The sequence below is a fragment of the Galeopterus variegatus genome, unplaced genomic scaffold, assembly GCF_000696425.1.
Source record: "Galeopterus variegatus unplaced genomic scaffold, G_variegatus-3.0.2 Scaffold1739, whole genome shotgun sequence".
In the NCBI taxonomy this organism is placed as follows: Eukaryota; Metazoa; Chordata; class Mammalia; order Dermoptera; family Cynocephalidae; genus Galeopterus; species Galeopterus variegatus.
In genome coordinates, this window is record NW_007727850.1 from 88,611 (window position 1) to 112,114 (window position 23,504).

Below are 23,504 nucleotides of genomic sequence, written 5' to 3' on the forward strand. Positions count from 1 at the left end.
GGGACGGTCGCCGGCGCCCCCCTCGCCCCCCAGATCCGCCCTCCCTGGGGGCCGAGAAAGAACCCCACCGAGCCAGGAGAGTGGTCAAAGCCGGAACTCCGTTTATTAGAAAGGTGTTGGAGTTTATATAGAGGAAGAAAGCGGAAACAGAGAGGAGAGGCGGGAGGAGATGGTTATCCAATCAGGGGAAGCCACAAGTTATGAAGAGGGGTGATGACAGGGCGGGCAAAAACTGCTTAGTCACTGGGCCCCGGAAAAGAAGGACTTCTAGCTACGTGCATTAAAGCGCTCGTGAAACGGCGGCGGAGGCCTTACGCCAGCAAGATGGCCACCACTTGATCTATTTTAGGGAACAGGAACCATACTTAGGCAGGCGCCTTATGATTTGATTGCGCCGCAACATGGCCCAACACAAAATGTTTCACTTGAGCTTTTCAACTGGATTTTGAGACACCTACCATAGAAATAGAATAGCTTAGGAATAAAGAAGCTCAAACACTGGTACGGGCGTGACACTGAGGGTTGCGATCCATTGCTGGACACCAAAAAAGACAAAAAAAAAAGAAGCTCAAACACGCATTTAGCACTTTGTTTTCCAATTGACTTTGGACAACTTACCCTTTAGTCTCCACTTTCCTCAGCCGTAGAACATAGTAGGATTGCTGAGAAGATTAAATGAGATACAGCATAAATAGAATTTAATCCAATTTGTAGCATATATTAGGTTGAACTGTATGAAACTGTTGATCAAAAAATGCTGAATACTGGCAATTTTTTACAGCTCACCCTAAAAAGTACAGTACTGTCATTGTTACTATTATAAGAATTATGTTGACAAGATATTATGAGAATCAGAGACTATAGATAATATACAGTTAGCGTAATGCCCAGAAGAGTAGATCTTCAGTTAATATTTGTTTCTTACCATATCTTATCTCAAGTTTTAGGTTTTTCTAATAAGGTGTTTATTTTAAGTCATGTCTATACTTTAAATTTCACAATAAGGCACAATTCTCAGAGCCTACTGAAGACTAACATTTGAATCAACATATCTGCACAAAAAAATAATTAAATTTGGTAGTGTTGAATATACTAATTATCCTGATTTGAGCATCACATATTGCACACAAGTATTATTCAACTCTGTACCACACATATATGTGTACTCAACTATGTTTCAAATAAATAAATAAATAAAAATAACCTTGAAATTTGGGGATGTAGCCAGGGCTCATATTAAAAATGGACCAATACCTTAAATTCTTCTAGACTTAAGAAGATAGTTTTCCTAAAGCACTGCTTTCATCCATACTCACATTTTCAAGAATGTGTGATCCCTACATTAAACCAAATTTAAAGTTACTCTATAATCTGGTTCACTGAATCTTACTCCCCAGTCCCAACTCAACTTGTCAGGTTGGTTCTCTCACTGCCTCCTGAACTTTTATTCCTAAATCAAATCTATACTTCAACTTCAACTGCTCTTGGTCACTTACTCATCTTCATTTCTTTAAGTCTCCTTATGTTAAATCTCATCTCTTCCATTTCTTGATAATTAGAATTTATAGTGATCGCTACCATCTCCTCCATGATTGCACTTACTCATTCTGACAAACTTTGAGGACAATTACAGGATGGCTTATTGTTACATAAGCCTTGTGAGTTTAATAATAGTGAAAGTATTTTTGAGGCATGAATCACATTTCTTCTTTTTATCCCTTTTAAATTTTTATTATTGACTGATTATGTTTTAATCTTAGAGTGGGAAGTGTGTGTTCATATTCTTTTGAAAAAGTAGTTTAATTGAGTTTATTTGAGCTGTATTAGTGACAACTTTTAAGAAATAGTAGATATACGCCCATCCTCCCTCACAAAACAAACAAAAAGATGCCTGTTTTCAAATTAGCATGTGTACCATTAATTAATATTTATTATAATTAAAACACAATATTCGTGTACCAGGCCTACATTTATTACTATAATTCAATGCCAAAATGAACTCATGTAATGGTAAAAAAACGGGTCATTTAGTATTTTTCCATAAGTAAACCGGGTAGATAATTCATTATTTAACACTTATTTTAAGCTGGTTGAGTATACCTAAGCTTAGAATGGTTTACCCCCTCATTCAGTTTTCTTTAAATTTTCTTATTGATTTAATAGCCCCATCTGTCACTCCCTGTCCTGTAAGTCTGGGGTAATTTTCTCAGGACTTGTGCATTTATTTTGTAAACTTGACAGTTCATTCTTTTCATGCATTTTCTTAAGGTCACATTGATCATTTAGGTTTTAGTTATTAATATATTTTTAATATGATTGAAATGAGAAAAAAATGTGTTTTTTTCTTTAACCTGACTTCCTTTTTGAAATCCAGCCAGCCATCTGTCTTTTATAAAACATCACCTTCATAAAGCCTTTTATGATCAAAAATAACATTCATAAAAAGCTTTGCAAAATGAAAGTTCTGTGCCACGACAAAAATAGGACAGGCATAAACGGTGAGGGACTTTACCTCAGATGTCATATTCCTTCTCCATTTGAGAAAATGTTTTTGTCTCTGTCTGTATCGCTGTAATTGTAATTCCCTAAAGTAAGAGCTAAGTTTTCTTGATATCTGCAATAGTGTCAAAATAGGGTTGGATTAAACAAAATAATAACAGTACTCAGTCCCAATCAATGACCCACTGAAAGTAAATTACACAAAACCCATTTTAACTGCATGGTTTTGTAGAAAATGACTTTGTATAATAGTCAGTATAATAGTGACAGTTACCATTTACTGAAAATTTAATATGCTGGACACTGTGCTAGGTGCTTTCCAAGCATTATTGCTAATTTTCATAATAACTCTATAAAGTAAGTGTTATTACCTTCATATTAATAATGAAAAAACTGAATGAAAAATGAGGTAAACTCCATAAAGCTAGAGAACTAATAAATAGAAAGGCTGGCTAGAATTCAAAATAGGTCTGACTCCAAAGAATGATCTTTTTTTGAAAAATGAAAACAACAACAACAACAATAGCTAAAATTTATTGAGTTCTCACTAAGTTCCAGGCAATATCCCAAACTGTTATAATCTCATGAATAGATTACATTTAATGGTATGTGAACCCATTTTTTCAACAAAAAGTGATTTTCATTTTTAGCAAGTGATAGGTAATCTCATTTTCTGGGAAATACCTCTCCCAATTATAACTTGGAGCTTCAAACTTCGTAGTGCTTCTCTTCCCCATGAACTACAGGTTAAAGACAGTACATTGGTAGGTTTATTGCACCTCAATGTGTTTTTCTTTACAGTTTCCATGGTGTGAAATGCCAAGAGAAAATGAGTTTCATTGGCATCTAACTTATGCCAACCTAAATAACGTGGAGACTACAGTATAGCCAGAATATATATTTATTAATATACAACAGAACGTATCATTTAAGATATTTAAGTCCATTATTCTGTGCACCTCTTTTTCTAGTATCAGAATATTAGAGAAACTCAATTTTCATACAGAATATTTTCTTAGTGTACATAATATGATTTAATAATTTGTATTATCCATTTTCTTATAATTAGCACACCTCCTATTAGTGAATGAGCTGATTACAAAATGATTCATTATTTTTTAAAAATGTATTTAAAAGTCCTTTAATGTCTTTCAGGTCATTTTTGAAGGTTACATTACCTTTCAGTAAGTGCCGTATTGGGGAACAAGTATATTTAATTCCACAAAGTATCTTCCTAAAAGAGACTGTTGTAGATATAAGGACACAATTTATATAAAATATAAATCACAATTGCCTTGAACAGTTAGACCCCTTTGCTTCACACAGCCTAAAGACCTGACCTTCTTTTATGTTTCAATAGATGGAACACTGAACTCATAAAGGGTTTCATTGTTTGATGTCCAGAGAGCACATTTCATTGTATGATGTGTGGACGTCACAGTGGTGTGTGTGTGTGTGTGTGTGTGTGCACGCGCGTGTGTGTTTAAAATGAAGTGGTGGAGCTGAAAAACCAAACTGGTGAAACAGTCATGAGGAAAAGATAATGCCATTTACTATTACTTAAATGTCAGAATTGAATGACTGCTTGATGATTACTTAAATTATAATGTCATGTCAGAATTGCTTACTGTATTTTGACATTTTGCTTTTATACCCAATGATAAGGTATGATCTTTTATTTTCTACAATATCTTACTGTCTGTCTCCTCCAGTCAGTGACCATCAGGAACACAGGTTTTGTTAAACAAAGATGGGTTTATTGACTTATTATAACAAGTGAGACAACACAGCATGAAGAACTCTGTGGCTGTGTGAGATAGTTTTGGGAAAGGTTCAAGGAAGAATGGTTTTCTTTTTGACTGAGTGCCATCAGCAAATTGGAGCAGTTCTTAATACTTTTTTTTTTTTTCCTACAAGGTGGAGGGGATAGAACACAGCTATATAATTGGTATGAAAACAATATTCACTCATATATTAGCTGAGATGAAAGAATCTTAGTCATTTTGATGGTTTGGATAGAGGTGTTGTTTTTTGATTACGATTATGGAAGGGTCTTGTTTCTGTCTTGTTCCAACAAGGTCAAACAGTTACTTTGATGTTAGTTTTTAGTGAAATTGTTTATGTTAAAAAAGGCAGCTATAGCATTTTCCTTCACAGCAAAAGCAAACCAAACTATATTAGTGAACAGGGAGAGAACAAGAGAGACTGACAAAGAACAAATTGTCACTGCTGATGTGCTCTGTTATCTGCTAATGTGAGAGGTAACTCAGCCACATAGAGAAGATGCCCTTTTGCATTACTTTTCAGATTCTGATGGGCTCAGTACTAAGGTGGGATACCTTCAATTAGCTATCTGTGCATGGGGAAGCCAATTCATGTAACAGATACTGAAGATTTCCTATCATAAATCAGGAGATTTCCCAATAGCTTTGTCTTTCAATAGCTTCTGTAATTCCTTTTCTAGGGAAACACCGGAGTGCTTCCTTCTTAATCCCTTCCTCATGGTCGAGACTTTATCTCTCTTATCTCTAGGTCCAAAGATGAGCATTTGCTCTTGATTTCTAATATTCTCACTTATACAGGAAGATAAACATATTGATTATAAAATATTAGTTGAGCAAAACTGATATTTGTAAGTAAGTTAAGCACAGCTAAAACATACCTCTATGGTTCATTTCAATTCACTAGCAGATTTTCTCTAAAATGTAAAAACAATTGTATTTTTCCCTCTTCATTAGAACTCAAGTAGCATTTATTTAAACATTCTTAACTCTGTTTTCAGTTGAACTGCTTAAATTTATTTTAGATAACTTTTGAAATAACATTGCTACAATTTCAAGACTGCACATACAATTATTAATGCTTTTATTCCCTTAAATTTTCCCTAAGTCATGAGATTATCATAGCTGAGCTAATCGGAGTCACCACTGAAGTACAACAGGGCTAATATAGAGCTTAGAGTTTATAAGGGAACATAGAATGCTATTTTTGTCCTCTGTAAGGAATACTGTGTTCTTACTTGGCAGAAAGTTTACACACTATGCTTTTTTGGTTTAGGAAGGAATGGCAATTTGCCAGTGTTCTGTTTTGTCCTTTTTGGAGGAGACTTTAATAGTTCAGTTGAATAGAAGTAGATAAATGAAGCATTTTTTTTTCTGGAATTGGGTTGAATGTTATATTGCAAAGAAAATAGGAAATTAAAAATAACCAAAAAATATTGCCAGAATCAAATCCTGTAGTGGTTTCAAAAAGCAAATTTGTTGGACCAGGAACCAGATATTTGAACAAAAACAGGATGTTATTCAAATAACAGCCATCTTCAAAAGATACTGACATGTAAAATACAATGCTTCTGTGTAGTTATTTAATAGTAAATGGTATTTTAAAGCTGAATGGCATGTCAAATAAAATTATTCTTCTAAAGAGAACACAAACTTAGATCGAATATTTTTAAAGTGGGACTATCTGTGATATGCAGTTTTTCTGTTAATGGTCATAACTGCAAAAGTGTTTCTGAATAGAGCAATCCATGAAAAGCATGAACTGAATATTAAGTCCATACTATTTAAAATTTAGATGACATAGTTCTGCCAGTAACTGGACATATGACCTTGTCTGTCTCATTTCACCACTTTAGGTCACCTTCTTTCCCTCTATCCCCACCAAATAGATTAGAGTAGATGATTAATAAGGTAACTTCCAGTTCATAAAGTCCATGATTCTAACCCATGTAATACTGGATATATTCACACCAGACCTGTTTATTTTCTTCCAAAGTAGCCAAAGCATATAGTTTATACAGGATGAGATGTCTTAATTCAATTAGTTATTAATTAGTATTTCCTGAGTATAATTTTCAGAGCACTGTGCTGGTAGTTTTGAGACCACAGATACATAGAACATGTATTGTATATCACTATAAAATGTCATGAATGTTGCTAATCTCATGGATATTTTATCACAGTATAATGCACACAAATTGTAAAACAATGTAGAATCTCAGCATTTTCAAAGTATATCCTATTTAAATCAGAATAGAAACAAAGTGAGTAGTTTAATGTGTTTTGGGAAGTCACATGGGTGCTTTGAATGGCATGGTTTCACATCAGATTAAAATTATATGTGTGCAGGGGCACAAGTGATATCACAGAAACCATACAGGTGTTAATATTTGCCAAACAGGGAATGTACTCTCCCCTTGAAATAATAATATGTGTCAAGCCCTATTCTAAGCATGTTATAATATTTTAAGGCAGTCTTAGTTGTATGTTCATTTTACAGAAGAGAAAACTGAAGCACAGTCTTAACAATTAGCCTAAGGTCATAGAGCTAGCAAGTAGCACAGCCAAGATTTGAACACAGACAGTCTGCTTCCAAAGGAAATGTAGATCAGGCTTCTTTGTGCCCAAAAGTAATTACTCACCGACATAAACTGGTGGATATATATTTACCATTGTTTTAGATCAGTTTGATAGAAACATCTTCAGAAAGAGAGACAGAGCTGTACAATGTCTAATTTCCCACTATTACCTTCAATTACAAAACATCTGACATATCGTAACTCAGTCCACTACCTTATTACCCTGCTCTGACTAACCAAGATAACATGCTTAAACTTTACTCATAATTATTTCAATGATTGGCAAATGAAAATGTCTTTCCTGAATAAGAGATGAAAATTGGGAAAAGCAGAAAGTATTAATATTTAATGACATGTTCTTATTCACTTGTGAACGCCAACTGTCTTGAAGAAATGGAATGACAATTTGGTATAATAACAGCTCACCCTTATATGGTGCTTACAGTGTGCTTACACCGTTCAAAGGCTTCCCATTGGTCTCTGATGAAAATAAACAAATCCCTGGAATAGCCTGTAGACTCCCGTCTGATTCAGCCCCAGCTCACCTCTTTCTCTCATCCCTCCTCTCTGCCTGGGTTATTCTTCTTTATCATCCTTCCCTCCAGTAAACACACAGACACCACACACACACGCGCGTGCGCACGCACGCGCGCACACACACACACACACACACACACACACACACACACACACACACACCCCTCTCTTCAACTAAATGATAAATATTATGGTGCCAATTTCCAGGCTATCAACATTGCCAAAAATGAAGGTGTGGGGTATAAAATTAACCTTCATTTTGTTACAAGGACCCATAAAATACAAATACAAGGGACCCATAAAAATTTGGCTCAAATGTAACAAACATTTTGTATGAGGGACTGGAGAGAATCAAGGTAATGAGCTTGCTTTATCCAAGATTATAAATTTAATATGTAGGCTTGAAAAGCCAATGTAAATTGATAAAAGGGAAATGGTAGCAACAAAATAATATTGAAATCAAGATTGGTCTGTAAATGTGGGAGGAAATGTGTATTGGTTTCCAACTGGAACTTGTTTCAAATTTTGGTGCTGTGAACTGGACAAATAATTCAACCATTCTGAATCTTACTATTCTGTTTTTGCAAAATGGGTATGTTTACACATTTTTTTATAAGTTAAGTTAAATCTACTTTTTTAATTGACATATAATAATAGTCTATATTGATGGAGTAGTGTGCTTTTTTGATATATGCATACAATGTGTCATCATCACGTCAAGATAGTAAATAGATCCATCACCTCTAATTTAGTAAATAGATCCATCACCTCTAATTTCTATCATTCCTTTGTGTTGGTAACATTCAAAATCCTCTGTTCTAGCTATTTGAAAAAGTACAAGTATTGTTTACTATTATTACCCTACAGTGCTATGTAATCTTGTATCACTTAACAAACCTCTTACTATCCTCCCACAACCCCGTACACTTCCTAACCACTAGTAACCACTATTCTACTCTCTACTTTTATGAGATCAACTTTTTTAGCTTCCGCATAAGAGTGAGAACATGTGGTACTTATCTTTTTGTGCCTGTCTTATTTCACTTAACATAATGTCCTCCAGGCTTATTCATGTTGCTGTGATTAACAGTATTTCATTCTTTTCTGGGGGTAGTATTCCATTGTGTCTATATACCACATTTTCTTTATCCATTCATCTGCTGATGGTCACTTAATTTGATTCCATATCATGGCTATTGTGAATAGTGCTGCAATAAACATGGAAATGCAGATACCTCCTTGACATATTTAATTTCCTTTGGATATATACCCAGCAGTGGGATTGCTAGATCCAATGATAGTTCTATCTTTACCTTTTTGAGGAACCTCCATACTGTTTTCCATAATGGCTGACCTAATTTACATTCCCACCAACAGTGTGTACGAGTTCCCTTTTCTTTGCATCTTTACCAGCATTTATTTTGTTCATTCAATTGTTTTTTTGATAATAACCATTCTAACTGGGAGAGATGATAGCACATGGTAGTTTTGATTTGCATTTCCCTGATGATTAGTAATGTTCAGTGTTTTTAAAATGTACTTCTTGGCCATTTGTGTATTTTCTTTTGAGTAGTTTCTATTCAGATCCTTTGCCCATTTTTAAATCAGATTATTTTTTGTTGTTTGTTTGTTTGTTCTTGTTTGCTGTTGAGTTGTTTCAATTCTTTGTACATTCTGTATATTAATCTCTTATTGGATGAATAGTTTTCAAATGTTTTCTCCCATTCTTCAGGTTGTCTCTTCACTCTGTTGACTGTTTCCTTTGCTATACAGATGCTTTTTAGTTTTATATAGTCCCATTTGTCTATTTTTGAGAAGCTCAAAAGAGATGATTAGCCTGGTGATATAGAATTGGGAATTGAGGTACAAAATCAGTACAGAAGATAGTATTGAGCTTTGGAGATCTTAACCATAAAATTTTTGCCCAGAAAAATGCTCAGAAGCTTTTCCTTAAGTTTTCTTCCAGTGGTTTTATAGTTTCAGGTCTTATATCAAAGTTTTTAATACAATTTGCGATGATTTTTGTACGTATAAGAGATAGGGATCTAGTTTCATTCTGCTGTATATGGGTATGTTTACACATACCTTGGTACAGCATTTTGATTATTAATGAAGTAATCATGTAAAGTATCTTACAGAGTCTTTACGCATAGTGAATTCCACATACATACTGTCTTTATTCTCTTCCACCACTTCACTGGTATATAGGAAAGGTTGTACCAGAGAGACAGAGAAGGTAAAAAACATACTGTAGACAAATTTAATAATACAGGTGTATTAGTTTCCTAGGGCTGCTGAAACAAAGTACCACAAACCGAGTGGTTTAAACCAACAGAAATTTATTCTTTCACAGTTCTGAAGTATAGAAGTCTAAAATCGGTGTCATGTCCTCCCTGAAGGCTCTAGGGGAGGAACCTTCCTTGCCTTGTCCTGGCTTCTGTTGGTAGACAGCAATTTTTGGTATCCCTTAGCTTATAGATGAATCACTGCAATATTGGCCTCCATCATCACATGGCCATGTTCCCTGTGTGTCTGTCTTTTGTGTCTCCTCCTCTATTACAAGGACACCAGTCATACTGGTTAAGGGTTCACCTTGATTCAATATGACTTCAACTTAACCAATTTCATGTGCAACAATCCTATTTCATATAACATTCTGAGGTTCCAGGGAAGGCATGAATTTTAGGGGGCACTGTTCAGCCAAGCACAACAGAGAAGAATGGCAGGCATCTAGACTGAGATGTTGGCAGCTAGTGTATTGTGTATTTTGGCATCTCAGGCATCTAGACTGAGATGTTGGCAGCTAGTGTATTTTGAATAAAAGGCGGATTAACAGAGAGCTTCCCTCATGTAACTTAAAATCTATATGGGACACAAACAATGAACAAGAATGCAAATCTACGGACGATAATAAATTCTGAAACAATCTGTGGTTACATGTGCCATAAAACAGGGTTCTGGGATTAGAAAATAACAGGGAAGGGTAGAAGAGAAAGGCGGTGAGAAACTCAGAAGAGATATTTAGCCTAATGACATAGAATGGGGAATTGAGGCCTAAAGTCAGAATTGAAGCCAAAAGAATCAATAAAATCACTTAGTGGAGATGTAGAAGGTTTATTCAAAGGACAGTGTGTTCAGAATTCAAATTTATAAAATTGATTAAAGTGGAGGTGGGAGATGAGGCCGTTTTACCTCAGGCTGACCCTCCATGGCCCCCCAATGATTTGTTTGCTTCTAGGGACACAGTTTATAAAACTGATGGTAAAGAAGAAAGAATAAGACAGACTTTAGCTCACAGCACGCATTTGATCTTGGGAAAATAACATAATATTTCTGAGTATCATAGTCCCTTATTAATGATAATTTACTACCTCTGGTCTTTTAAGCCCTGCAACTGAGTTATCTAGGTCATTCTCAGCATATACCGCAGATGACAGTAGTCATGGATTCCACATGAAAATATGTGCTTATTTAAAATGATAAAACAATTGATTAGCATGAAGGTTAAAAACAACTTTACAGGCCAGCAAAAGTAAAATAATACACATGGGCATATCTACATTTCTCTTTAATTTCTGAGATAATCTCTACCCTACACTCAGGTCAGATAAAATGTTCTCTAAAGATAGTCTTATCAGTATTTCCCTGTGTAGGGCTCTCTGTATCTTGCACTGCTCTTCCTATTGTCTCTTTTACATAACTTTTACCTTTATAATTGTAACCCATCTAAGGTGTAAATTCAAGAAAACGGTTTTCAAAATTCCTAGTTACTCTCCCCTGAACTTTTTCTCAAAAATACAGGTTCTATTTTTCCAGTTTGGGTTTCCTTCCCAGCAATATTTTTTTTTTCTCTTCTCTGGTGGCAATCTTTCTCTGTAGAGAGTATGTCATTTGCAAATTAACATTCCTGTATGGCAAGGGGTTTTATAAACAGGAAGATATTCACAGTGGCAGATAACAATTTGCAGAAGGAAATTGAAACAAATTTTCCTTGATTCATCACTCTTTGTCTACATTCCTTTTCTTTCTGTCTAAAGTAACCTGGAAATCTGCTAGGCAATTAACCTCTTATAAATGGCTTTTTGTTAGATGACTCCATTCTTTGTTCAAGTTTTTGTTCAAGTTTCCTCTCCCATCTGAAATGCTCTTTTGCCCATGCTTGCCCTTTGGAACCGGAAAAATCTTACTCATTCTTTAAAGTTTATCTCATTCGTTTTCTCTTTTAGAAGTCTTCCTTAACTGGTCTAGTTGATGCTCCTCAGTATTCTGATAATATTCTTGCAATAGGGGCAATATCGAAAATATGGGGTTTGAAGTTAGAGGGCATGGGCTTGTGTTTATACCCTGTACTAATTGTGTGATCTTGTACAAGTCTTGTACAAGACTCCCAAAGAAAAACATGGCTATACTTAAGCAAGTGAATTTGTCATAGATTTTAGATATAATATAGGGCTAGTAAGCATGATGCTTGAATTCATACAGAACTTTTCTTGGTGGCCTTTAAATTATACCAAATGCAAATCAATCTAATCCCATAAAATGACCTGATGTTCAAGAGATGTAGATATTTAGAAACATGACATTCAAAACACAGGTATCTCGTAAATATACTAATGTAGAATGGTGAGAGAAAGCTCTGAGGCCAGACTATCTACATTCAGACCCCAACTCTGCCACATCATAGCTGTGTGATTGTGTGATTTGGGCAAATTCTTAACTCTCTTTAACAATTTTCTCTTTCATAAGATGAGGATAATTATAGAAATAGTTGCATAAATTAAATAATAATTTTTTTTTCTGAAGATAAATCGAGTTAATATAAGTAAAGTGTTCATAATAATACCTGGAATAGAGTAAGATTTTAGTACTTGTGTGCAATTATTACAGAATGCCAGGCACTTTGCTAAGTGTAGGGAATTCTATAATGAAACTTGGGAAAGAAAGGCATTGAACAAGTAAACAGACATGAATACATAATTTCAAATTGTGATCATGCCAAAAAGGGAAAAAAAACAAGGTGTTATGAACTACATAACAAGGACGAGAATGAGATTAAGAAATAATGAGCAAAAAGGTAAGCACTGTTACCATGGGAAAATATTTTGCCATCCCAGGAATGGGTTATTTTTCCTCAATGTTGGACTATAATTTTAAAAACAAAAAATAATTGAAACTGGAACAATTTTACCATTTGTTTTTATTCTTATAAAAACCTTACATAATTTCTCCCCCCTCCAAATATGTGAGCACATGTAGCTGTTCAGAAAAGAAATAAATACATTGTCTATTTTTATAGCCTATCAACTAAGAGTGTGCCAACCTCCACCACCTGTACCCAATGCTGAAATTTTGACAGAAGATGATGAATTTGAAATAGGTAAAGGCTGTTAAATTATTTTTTTAAAAACTATACTGTTAGCAGAGCTATTTGTTTAAAAAGAAACAAAAATAATGAATAGAATCAATCTACGTTTTGACTCTCTTTCCCTGGATTGATAGAGATTGTTTACAATTCTTAAGAAGGGAGAACAGTGAAAAGAGGAAAGGAATTAGGCAAGAAGAGTGATTTCTGTTTTTCCAGGATATACAATTAGAAAATGGTGTTGGAAATTGAACCATATAATTGTATTCTGGGGGTTCTTCCCAAATTACTATATTGCTGCCTTCTAAAACTGTTGTTCTAACTTCTGCTCCTCTCTAAATTCAATCTAACTAATGTCCACAGTTTGAAAAATGATGTAAGAAGACACTTTACTCTTGCCATCATAAACTTTGATCACAATTATAATATTATAATATTATGTCAATATTATAATATTAATTTTGATTGAGACATGTAAAGAAGCTATCAGTAACTAATGTAAATGTAATCTTTGTTTAAAAGCAACAAATGGGAAGCCTTCTAAGTATGTGATATTTTTAATGAATAGCTTACCTACATCAACCAAATTGTTTTCCTTATTACCATTGCTTATATCCAGCTGGTATATACCAGGACGGATGAACTAGTTGTTTATTTTTGCCTTTAGTTCTGATTGGTCAATGCCTATGAAGTACCGCTTGTTCAACATTTTAAATATTATCCCTACTTATAGCTAATAGAAATTTTTATACTGATTAAAAATGAATAGAAGGGAAAATACTCTGCTTTTACAATTGAAATATCTGCTCATTTTTAACATCACCTTGTTATTCATCTTAAGTCCACCCCCTGTCCCTTTTTTTAATAGGTGATATTATTAGGTATCAGTGTCTTCCAGGATTTACTTTAGTTGGCAATGCAATTCTCACGTGCAGATTAGGAGAACGACTCCAGATGGATGGAGCACCTCCGGTTTGTCAAGGTACCGATTCTTATGATTATTTATTTCTTAAATATTTGTTGTATGTTAAACTCAATACTGGCAAAATTGAGAAAAATATATTTCATATAGATATTAAATATTTAACTGGCAATAATGTTATATCATGCAACTCATATGTGGTATTTTTCATTCCATTATTGCTGAAATTTAATTTTTAACATCTTTGATTCTTCCAAGGTTTAATTTTTTCTAGTTTAGCCTGAAGTCAGTTCAACTTATGTAAATTATTTTTGCTCTGAGGGGTGGAGATGGAAGTGGACCAAAAGGGGAATCACTTTAAATAAAGGTTCCAATCATGATTGCTTTTACTTGGAAATGGTTTCTACTTTAATCACTAGATTCATTAAACTTTACTGAGTTCCTGTTAATTATGGGGATCTGAGAAAAAAACAAATGTACATACACAAAACATGTTTTATGTGGTCCTTGCTGTGAAGGCATCATGAGATAAGGGATATGGCAGTCCTACAGGTGACTTTTAAATGTTTGTGGGGCAGGGAAAGCTTGATGGAGGTGCTGTTCCCTGAGACATGAGTTCCAATGACCAGTGAGACTTATTCTGGTAGAAAGGGTGATCTAAGTGTCAGATGTATATGCAAAGACACAGAAGGGAAAGACAGTGGAGCATGGACTTCAAGGAATTCACTACATTACAAGGGCAAGACCATGACGAACCTTGAATTATGTACTAGAGTTATGACATTCAGGAATGATTTGTGGTTGATTTGTGTAGCCCATAGTCCCAGAACAGTGCCTAACATACAGTAACTAATTATAAATATTGGCTAATTTGAATAAAATTGAGTTGAATTTGATTATCCTTCGACAGATTTTCTTGGATTACTTCCTTCATTACGGTTTATTCTGGAGAATATGGAAATCTATTTCCTGTGCAGTTTCTTTACTGTTTTAATAAGCCTGAAACTAAAATTCTGTTTATTATTCTAAAAGTGCTATAAAAAGGAATTAACATTTGATTTCTATGTAATTAGAATCCTTACAAGAAGATGTATAGATTGCCACAGAAGACTTTTACAATAGCAAAAAAGAAGGCAGTTTTGGGAGGTATAAGCCCAGTCCAGTATGAGAATTTCCCATGGTCTTAGTCAATGCTACTGGAATATCTTGAAGTTGGTTGAGTATTCTGAAGTCTACCACTTATATTGTGGATATTTAGATGTTATTCACTCAGCTTTATCCTTCATGCAAGACTACTCTCTAGCCATTTAGGATTATGTAGGATTCGTACTCAGATATTTAAACCTGCAAAAGGAAAAGATAGAGTCTCAGCCTTTTGGGAGATTATAAATGAAAAAAATAACTTTGGCGGACACAGAAGATGTGAATGAGCAAGTACATAACAGGACTTCTTTCTTGACCCCAATATATAAAGTACACTGTGAGCTCTTAGAGGGCACGACTTGTTTTTATAGTTAGATCCCAGTCCAATAAATGTATTTTTTGATTAAAATAAAGAAGTCTGGATAACCTAGATATTTCACAAGCCCTTGACTATCAGACGTTCAACTTCTTATTTCCAAAATCAGAGTTTCCTGTAGATTAGTAATTGCATCTCTTCTTATCCTGTCTGCTGAACAGAATACAAAAAAAAGACAATAACTTTTTGTCCCGTGATAGCACTTTTTATTTTAACTTCTTGCAACTAATAGAATTACTTTTATTTATTATTATTATTTAATGTTTTCTTTTATTTTTATTGGCTGTGATTATTCATGGAATACAAAGCCAGGTGTCACCACTCGTGCCTAAGATGTGATGGCCAGATCCATCCTGGTAGCATGTCCACTACCACAAATTATGATTATACCCCATGTCCCCCACTCAAATATCCCCTCAATTATCCCCAACCTCCCTCCCCAATCCCCTTTCCCCACGCCACTTTGTACCTCTAGGTATGTTCTCTCCCTCTGCAAGTCCAAAGCACCACTGTGGTCTTTCTTTCCTTTCTTCTTTATCTCTTAGCACCCACTTATGAGAGAGTACGTGTGGTATTTATCCATTTGTGCTTTTCTTGTTTCATGCAACATAAGTTACTCCAAGCTCATCCATGTTGTTGCAAATGGGAGAATTTCATTATTTTTTTTTTATTATTGCAGAGTAGTATCCCATGGTGTGTATATACCACATTTTCCTTACCCAATCATCCACTGATTGGTTCCATTTAGGTTGGTTCCATGTCTTGGCTATTGTAAACAGAGCTGGGATGAACATGGGAGTGCAGGTATCCCTTCGACATGATGATTTCCATTCCTTTAGGTATATATCCAGAAGTGGGATTGCTGGATCATACAGAGGATCTATCTGTAGTTGTTTGAGAAGCCTCCATACTGTTTTCCATAGTGGCTGTACTAATTTACAGTCCCACCAACAGCGTAGGAGTGTTCCCTTCTCTCCACATCCTCATCAGCATTTGTTATTTTCTTTTGATTATAGCCAGTCTAACTGGGGTGAGATGATATCTCAATGTGGTTTTAATTTGCATTTCCTTGATGACTAGTGATGTTGAGCATTTTTCATCCACCTATTGGCCACTTTAATGTCTTCCTTTGAAAAAATGCCTATTCAGCTCCTTTGCCCATTTTTTAATTGGGTTATTTGTTTTTTTAATGAATAATTGCTTGAGTTCCTTGTATATTATGGATATTAATCTCTTGTCTGATGCATACCTAGCAGAAATTTTCTCCCACTCTGTAGGTTGTCATTTCACTCTGTTTATTGCTTCCTTTGCTGTGCAGAAGCTTTTGAGTTTGATATAGTCCCTTTTGTTTAATTTTTTCTTTTGTTGCTTGGTGATAGCACTTCAGATGCTAGCTAAAAGTTAATAAATCATCCGTCAGAATGAGTCCATGCAGAGTTTCTGTATTAATTAATTAATTGACCAGGCATTCATTTAATCCAAAAAGCTGACTTTACATTTTTGTTTAATTGGGTTAATTCACAAGCTTGCTAACACAGTTATTCATTTGGAATCCGCTAGATTTACATTGGTTTTAGTTCATTTAAAATATTTCATTTAAAATATTTGTCCTACAAGGGGCATTATAATTTTTGTTAATCTTTTCTGGATCCTTTTTAGTTCCCTGTATTTAACTATTTCACTTAAAATATGGAAAATTCCAAACAGTGCTCTTCAAAGAGTTTGATGAAAATTAAATTTAGTAGATGATTACATTTGGTGGTTAAGAACATTTTGTCAAGCTGAATCTGTGAGACTTTGGTCACTTTTAACTTTCTGAGCATCAGATTCCTAATATGTACAATGGGGATAAAAATTATACACACTTTTTAAAGTTGTGACAAATGAGATAATACACAGAAGATGCTTAACAGTGCCTAATGCGTAGTTACAATCAATACAGTTTTACTGTTATTCATGGTGATTTTCCAGATTTTTGTTATGTGTAGGATAGGATGAGAATAGTTCAATTTGTGTACTTATAGTAAAATATACTGGAAGAGTCCATGCATTTTAATATGTTATAGCTACCTATTCATTAATGTTCTTTGTTTTTGACTAAGATATTCCATTTCATTCCCAACCTTCAAGTTTATTTTTTACATAATTTTTTGTGAAAATCAAACTCAGCATTCTTTTTTTAGGTATGACCTGATACTATTTATTTAATTGTTTTTTAAAAATCTGAAAGTCATATCTAAGAAGCAAAATCATCAATTGAAGTAAGAGAAACTGAAGTCACAGCCAATAATAATAATAATAATAATAATAATAATAATAATAATGATAATGATAATAAGTAGCCCTTACATTTAGCTATACTATACTAGTCACTATATTTTGCAGTCAGTTTTCAAAAATCTGCATATTAATTGTGGCCATTTTTTTTGGAGTTTTCCAAGTTATTCTTTTTAAATTATTAACAAGATAAAAGAGCAATTATATGTTGCCATAATTCGCTATTTTACTCTTTCTTATCCCTATACTACTAGGAGACTTTATATTTCAAAATACTTAATTGTCCTTGTACCCTGAAAACAGTGAATATGTAAATCCTTCATCTGTTTATCTAAATTCCAGGAACTATATTTGCTGTTTCCAAACCAATTCTTTCAAACAAATATTGAAAAACAAGGATTCTTCTTAAGGTGATGCTCTGATTGTTTTGAGATATAATGCTATCATACTTCAAAATGGAAGTTTATGGATAGTAGTTAAATTAAGAAATGGCATGGGATGTATTTTCAATTCATCAAACCGTCAAATGTTATCTACTTTAACCATTCCTTCAATTGCTTAAATGTCGCCAGAAAGAACACTCAAACGTGGTCCAGCCTAAGTGTAAAAACTCTAACAACGATGTACTAAAAATTCTTTAGCAAGACATTTTGCTATAGCCACTTCCACTGTTCTGACGAATAGAACTAAATCTTGTTTGGGACATACTGGTTTACTTCTGCACAATGTTTACATACTGAGCAATTAATTCCAATACTCTTTCCACACCACAGAACCTCAAGTTCTTAAGGGGGAAAAAAAAAAAAAAAAGCTGGAGGCATCACAAAATATAATGCTATCAAAATATACTACAAAGCTCTAGTAATTAAAACAGCATGGTACTGGAATAAAAAGCAAATTCATACACCAATTGAACAGAAGAGAGAGCCCAGAGATAAACCCATGCTTATATGGTTAATTTTTTTTTTTCTTTTTGTCTTTTTTCATGTCCGGCAACGGATCGCAACCCTCAGTGTCGCGCCCATACCAGACCGGGACGGGCAACGGGATCACAACCCCTGGTGTTGCGCCCGCACCTCGCTCATCCCCCTATCATTCCAAATCTAAATTTAAATAGGTGTTTGTATTATTTGCCTTGATACGTAATGCTATTGATGATAACAATTAAAATTTACTGTACTGTGGAGGCTGTTAGATCATAATTATGTTGTTTTATCAATATATAACAGATTTTCTATATTTTTGTGCGTGCATATGTGTACAACAATATATATATACAACAATATATACATATACAGATATCTGTTCTTGAGATGTCTGATGTTAAAGCAGAAGTATTGTTATGAAATAAGGAAAGCTTGCACTTTGGCCTACATTTCTGGCATGAAGATGGCACAAAGAATTGAAAAGTAACTGATGACCCAGAATTGGGTTAAATTCTCATGGCTTAAGCACACCTCCAAGATCAGAAAGGGCTTTGCCTAGAACTGATGATCTGAAAGGAGGCAGTTTACTGGCTGGCCCCACATACACAAATGAGCAGAAAGTTTAAGGAGAGAAGGAAGTAAAAAAAAAAAAAAAAAGTAAAGAAGATAAAGAACAGGACAAATGCATAGATAGTAGAAGCAAAGATGGGAGAATATAAGAAGAGGAGGAAATGTTGGGAAAGAATGTGAAGAAATAGAAGGAAATAAATGTCCTATCTTTTATTTATCTATTTATTTATTGTCCAGAAAAGTAGTGCATGTTCCATGTAGTAAAAAAGTAAATCAGTACTATAAATTTTAGGTCATTCCTCCATTTTTTGAATGGCAAGCTTAATAGAAGTTGTCTATTCTAACACATAATTCAATGTAACATTTTCTTTATGGTTATTGAGCATGAAAGCAGAGTACCCAGTATTTAAAACTGAAGTTTTCTCTTAGGTTCTAAAAGATGGATGTTATTTAACAATATATTTCCTTGACAGTGCTCTGTCCTGCCAATGAATTGCGGCTAGATTCTACAGGAGTCATATTGAGCCCTGGATATCCTGACAGCTACCCAAATCTTCAAATGTGTGCATGGAGCATTTCAGTGGAAAAGGGTTATAATATCAGCATGTTTGTAGAGTTCTTCCAGACAGAAAAGGAATTTGATGTTCTTCAGGTGTATGATGGTAACCATGGGTTATATTTACTGGATATTCATAAATTTAGTAGAAATGCTCTAACTATACATGCAGACTTTCAGTATAAACAACTGGTTTTGTGATTTTTATCCTTTAGATATTTTTAGAAGTATCAACACTAAATTTACCTATATAACATATGAAATTCGTTGTAGCTGGATTACTATTTTACAAATTGTAGATAGATAGCTATAGAAACATTTAAAACAATGTTTTAAAAGAAACATTTTATGTTATGTTTTCGGTTATTGTGGATGACATAGATTGGCTGTGGAACAATTTAACCATATTTAATACTATTCTAAAGATATAAAATATTAAAGATAAGTGAGAATATAATTATTCACTTATATCTAAATTGTATTATTTTCTTTCTGAAGGACCAAATATTCAAAGTCCAGTGCTTATTTCTCTCAGTGGGGATTATTCATCTGCTTTTAATATAACAAGCAATGGTCATGAAATATTTCTTCAATGGTCAGCAGATCATGGCAATAACAAAAAAGGTTTCCGGATAAGATATATAGGTAAGTAATTCTTATAACTTCAGTACAGATCTTACTTGCATCTTCAGTATGGTTGTGATTAGAGAGCACAGGCACAATTCACTTATGCTTAAAGCTCCTCTATTGATGTTTTTTGAACAACTTATGTAAATTCTCTCTGCCTCAGTTTTCCTATTGTAATGATAACAATTCTATAACCTTCATATGATTTTCTAAAAGATTAAAAACATTAGAATTCTTATGACTTAGGTAAGTTAGTTATAAGTTAAACTGAAAGTTTAAATCCTTTTTCTCAATAGATTTGTTTCCCTTAAACTCTCAGAAAATGTTATTCATGTTGCTCAACTATGTATTATCTGGTATATTTAAAAACTACTTTAAATGAAAAGTTTAAACATAAGATGAACATATAGTGGTAAAATGTTTAATTATTAAACATCTATTTATGATAATTACTAAAATATCTTGAGTATTGAGAGAATAAGGAACACTGTTTAAAAATCTTCAGTTTTGAAAACAATTAATTGTTTTTTCCATTACTGCTTCTCATTGAGTAATATTTAGAAAGATGTGGTGTAAATATTCTTTTTAGTATTAAGGTGACATAGCTTTTTCTATGCACCTTCTTGTTTTTAAGCTGTACTCATACTGAGCGAATAGTTTTCTCATTGAATAAATGTACATAAATAGTTCTCCATTATGTGAAGATTATATTCTTTTTCATTATTGCCATCCCAAATCATGTCAGAGGCCATGGTTATATGTTGAATAGCAGAATACCTCAGAACCTATCAGCCGCTTTTTCTATACAGTGTTCATTAAGACTGTGCCTCCCAAGCCATGGGTCACTGCCAATCAGTTCAACTGAAAATTACTTTTGTAAATGTTTTATAAACAACTCTTACACAACAATTCTAGGCATAGACAAATACATTTTGAATTTCAGTTCTAAAATGTATACTCTCAAATTCTATTTATAAAAATTTGCAAATACACATAAAATGTACAAATAAAACAATTCTAATTTTAAAACTGTGAGATGGCATTTTGATTTTATTTATTAATAATTTGTCTTTTATATATTAGAAGTAACTTGTTATTGACAGCATACTACTAATATTTATACACAATTTATCCTGCAATTGCTTTCTATTGAATTAAAAATAATTATTATGCACTCAAAGGGGAAATGATTTTAAAAATTGAAATATATGCCTCAGTCATCCTTATGATTTTTATATTTAATCTGTTTCTATAATACAATTTAAATGTCAATTTTCAGAAACAGAACATTTAAAAGTCAGCAAATTAAACTGTATTTTTATTGATCATAATAACTTAAAGGGAAACTATTCAAACTAAACAATTATAAGCATTAGATTGATTGTATTATATATTAATTCTTATTCACTTCGAATTCATGATAAAGTCAGTTATAAATATAATGAAAATGTCACTTTTAGCCCCCAAGAATAGCTTGACATTAAATATGTGTTTTTTCTCTTATGAGAGGTTATGACATATATATTCTAAGTCCAACCTATTTCTTACTATTTACCCCAAGTCTCATTTTTCTTAGATGAATACATTAAAGTTTTAAAAAGTAAATGTAATCTGCCAGATTGAAGAGTCTCAAAAGTATATATATATGTGAAAAAGCTATTTGACATTATCTTTTGGCATTTCAGACTTTGGGAAATGAAAAAAATTTTATTTTATTGCCAATTTTTATCACCATATGCAAGCACTCTTGACAGAATGGAAACTCTTTAATAAACTGGTAAAGTGGATTATGAAATGTGGGGGCCTATTTTAGACATCAACCAAAATGAAATGCATGACCTAATATAATACACGTGTCTGGAGATAACTTCAATGTGAAATGTAAACACCATGCTGTAAGATATTGCTACTACAGCTGTGGCAGTTAGGCCCTTCAAATGCCAGGAAATACAGTTTTCAAAATTCTATGAAATATTTGTAGGGCTTTTAAACCTCCAGAGTGTTAAGAAAATATGTTTTAACTCAGAAGACATCTTAGTTGACAGTACAAATTTGAAAGTTCGGAGGTAGTTATGTTTTCTAGAAGTTATGTAAGCAGATTATTTTCAAAAGAGTATAGAAAACAATGGGACGTTCATATGAAGTAAAGCTCACATAGATGACAATTGACCTATTTTTAAGTACGAGTATTCTCTGTACAGGTGTTTATATCTTTGGTTAATAAAGAATTTCTGTTTCGTTAATTAAACAGTTATTTATTCTTCTTTTGAAAAGCTTTCTACTGTAGTACACCAGAATCCCCACCTCATGGATACATTATCAGTCAGACAGGTGGGCAACTTAACAGTATGGTCCGCTGGGCCTGTGACCGAGGATTCCGACTTGTTGGGAAAAGCAGTGCTGTGTGCAGAAAGTCTTCCTATGGGTATCACGCGTGGGATGCACCAGTCCCTGCCTGTCAAGGTGAAGTATATTAGCCAAAAATAGATAAAAACATAATGAAAAATTAACCCCATTTAACTTTTCTATTTCGATTACTAAAACTTCCAATAACTGTGCTATAGGAAACACAATGACAAACGTGCTAATCAACAAATGGTCCATTTTAGAGCTTTAGATTTGGACTTGTTTTTAAAAAGTAGTTGCGTCTCTTAGCTGGGTATAGTTATATAGACAAGTTCAACATCAGTTACACAAGATAAACTAAAGTCATTGGACTTTGAATATTTTCAGATATTTAATTTATCACATTATTTTTATCAATATGAAAATGAATTTTATGTTTGATTTATTCTATCCAGCATGTGGACATGCATATAGTAACCTTGAACCCTCATATTAAAAAAATGCAGCACACTCTTAGCTTATCTACCCAATTCATACTCATCTACCTTTTGGAGGGAATTATATTAAACAAATAAAATATGACATAGGCTAATTGAAATTTAAAATCAAATAACTGCAAGTTAAAATTAGCTCAGGAATAGATATTACCAGGTACCTTAAATGGCTTCTTTAGTCTATTAGACTGCAGTTTCTAATTATGAAAAAATAGTTCTCATAGATATATATATAAACAAATTGAAATTAAAAACCATTATTTTCTTGTTGTGTTGATGCAGGAAACATTAATCATGTGCTAGGATTCTGGAAAGTATTACTTTAGTGGGTTATCATTATTGAAGGCACTGTCTTCATGCAGAACAGATATGTTTTAATAAATTATCAAAACATCCACTTTTCCTTTGACATAGCAGGAGTATTTACAGTTTCTTGGTATTAATTAAATTCCCAAAACTGGTTTGGAAAAGAATTTTTGATCTCATAATTTTATAATCATGGAAATAAA

The 23,504-nt window shown here is 33.5% G+C and overlaps 1 protein-coding gene across 1 annotated transcript in view; it reads left to right on the plus strand.

The window, feature by feature from the left end:
* Positions 1 to 23,504, plus strand: part of CSMD3 (CUB and Sushi multiple domains 3) — a 181,752-nt gene that overhangs the window by 67,237 nt on the left and 91,011 nt on the right. Inside the window, exons 15-19 of the mRNA XM_008578674.1 lie at positions 12,693 to 12,773; positions 13,627 to 13,740; positions 19,446 to 19,634; positions 20,027 to 20,173; positions 22,430 to 22,618. Coding sequence (XP_008576896.1) covers positions 12,693 to 12,773; positions 13,627 to 13,740; positions 19,446 to 19,634; positions 20,027 to 20,173; positions 22,430 to 22,618 — 720 coding nt within the window. The remainder of the gene's footprint in view (positions 1 to 12,692; positions 12,774 to 13,626; positions 13,741 to 19,445; positions 19,635 to 20,026; positions 20,174 to 22,429; positions 22,619 to 23,504) is intronic.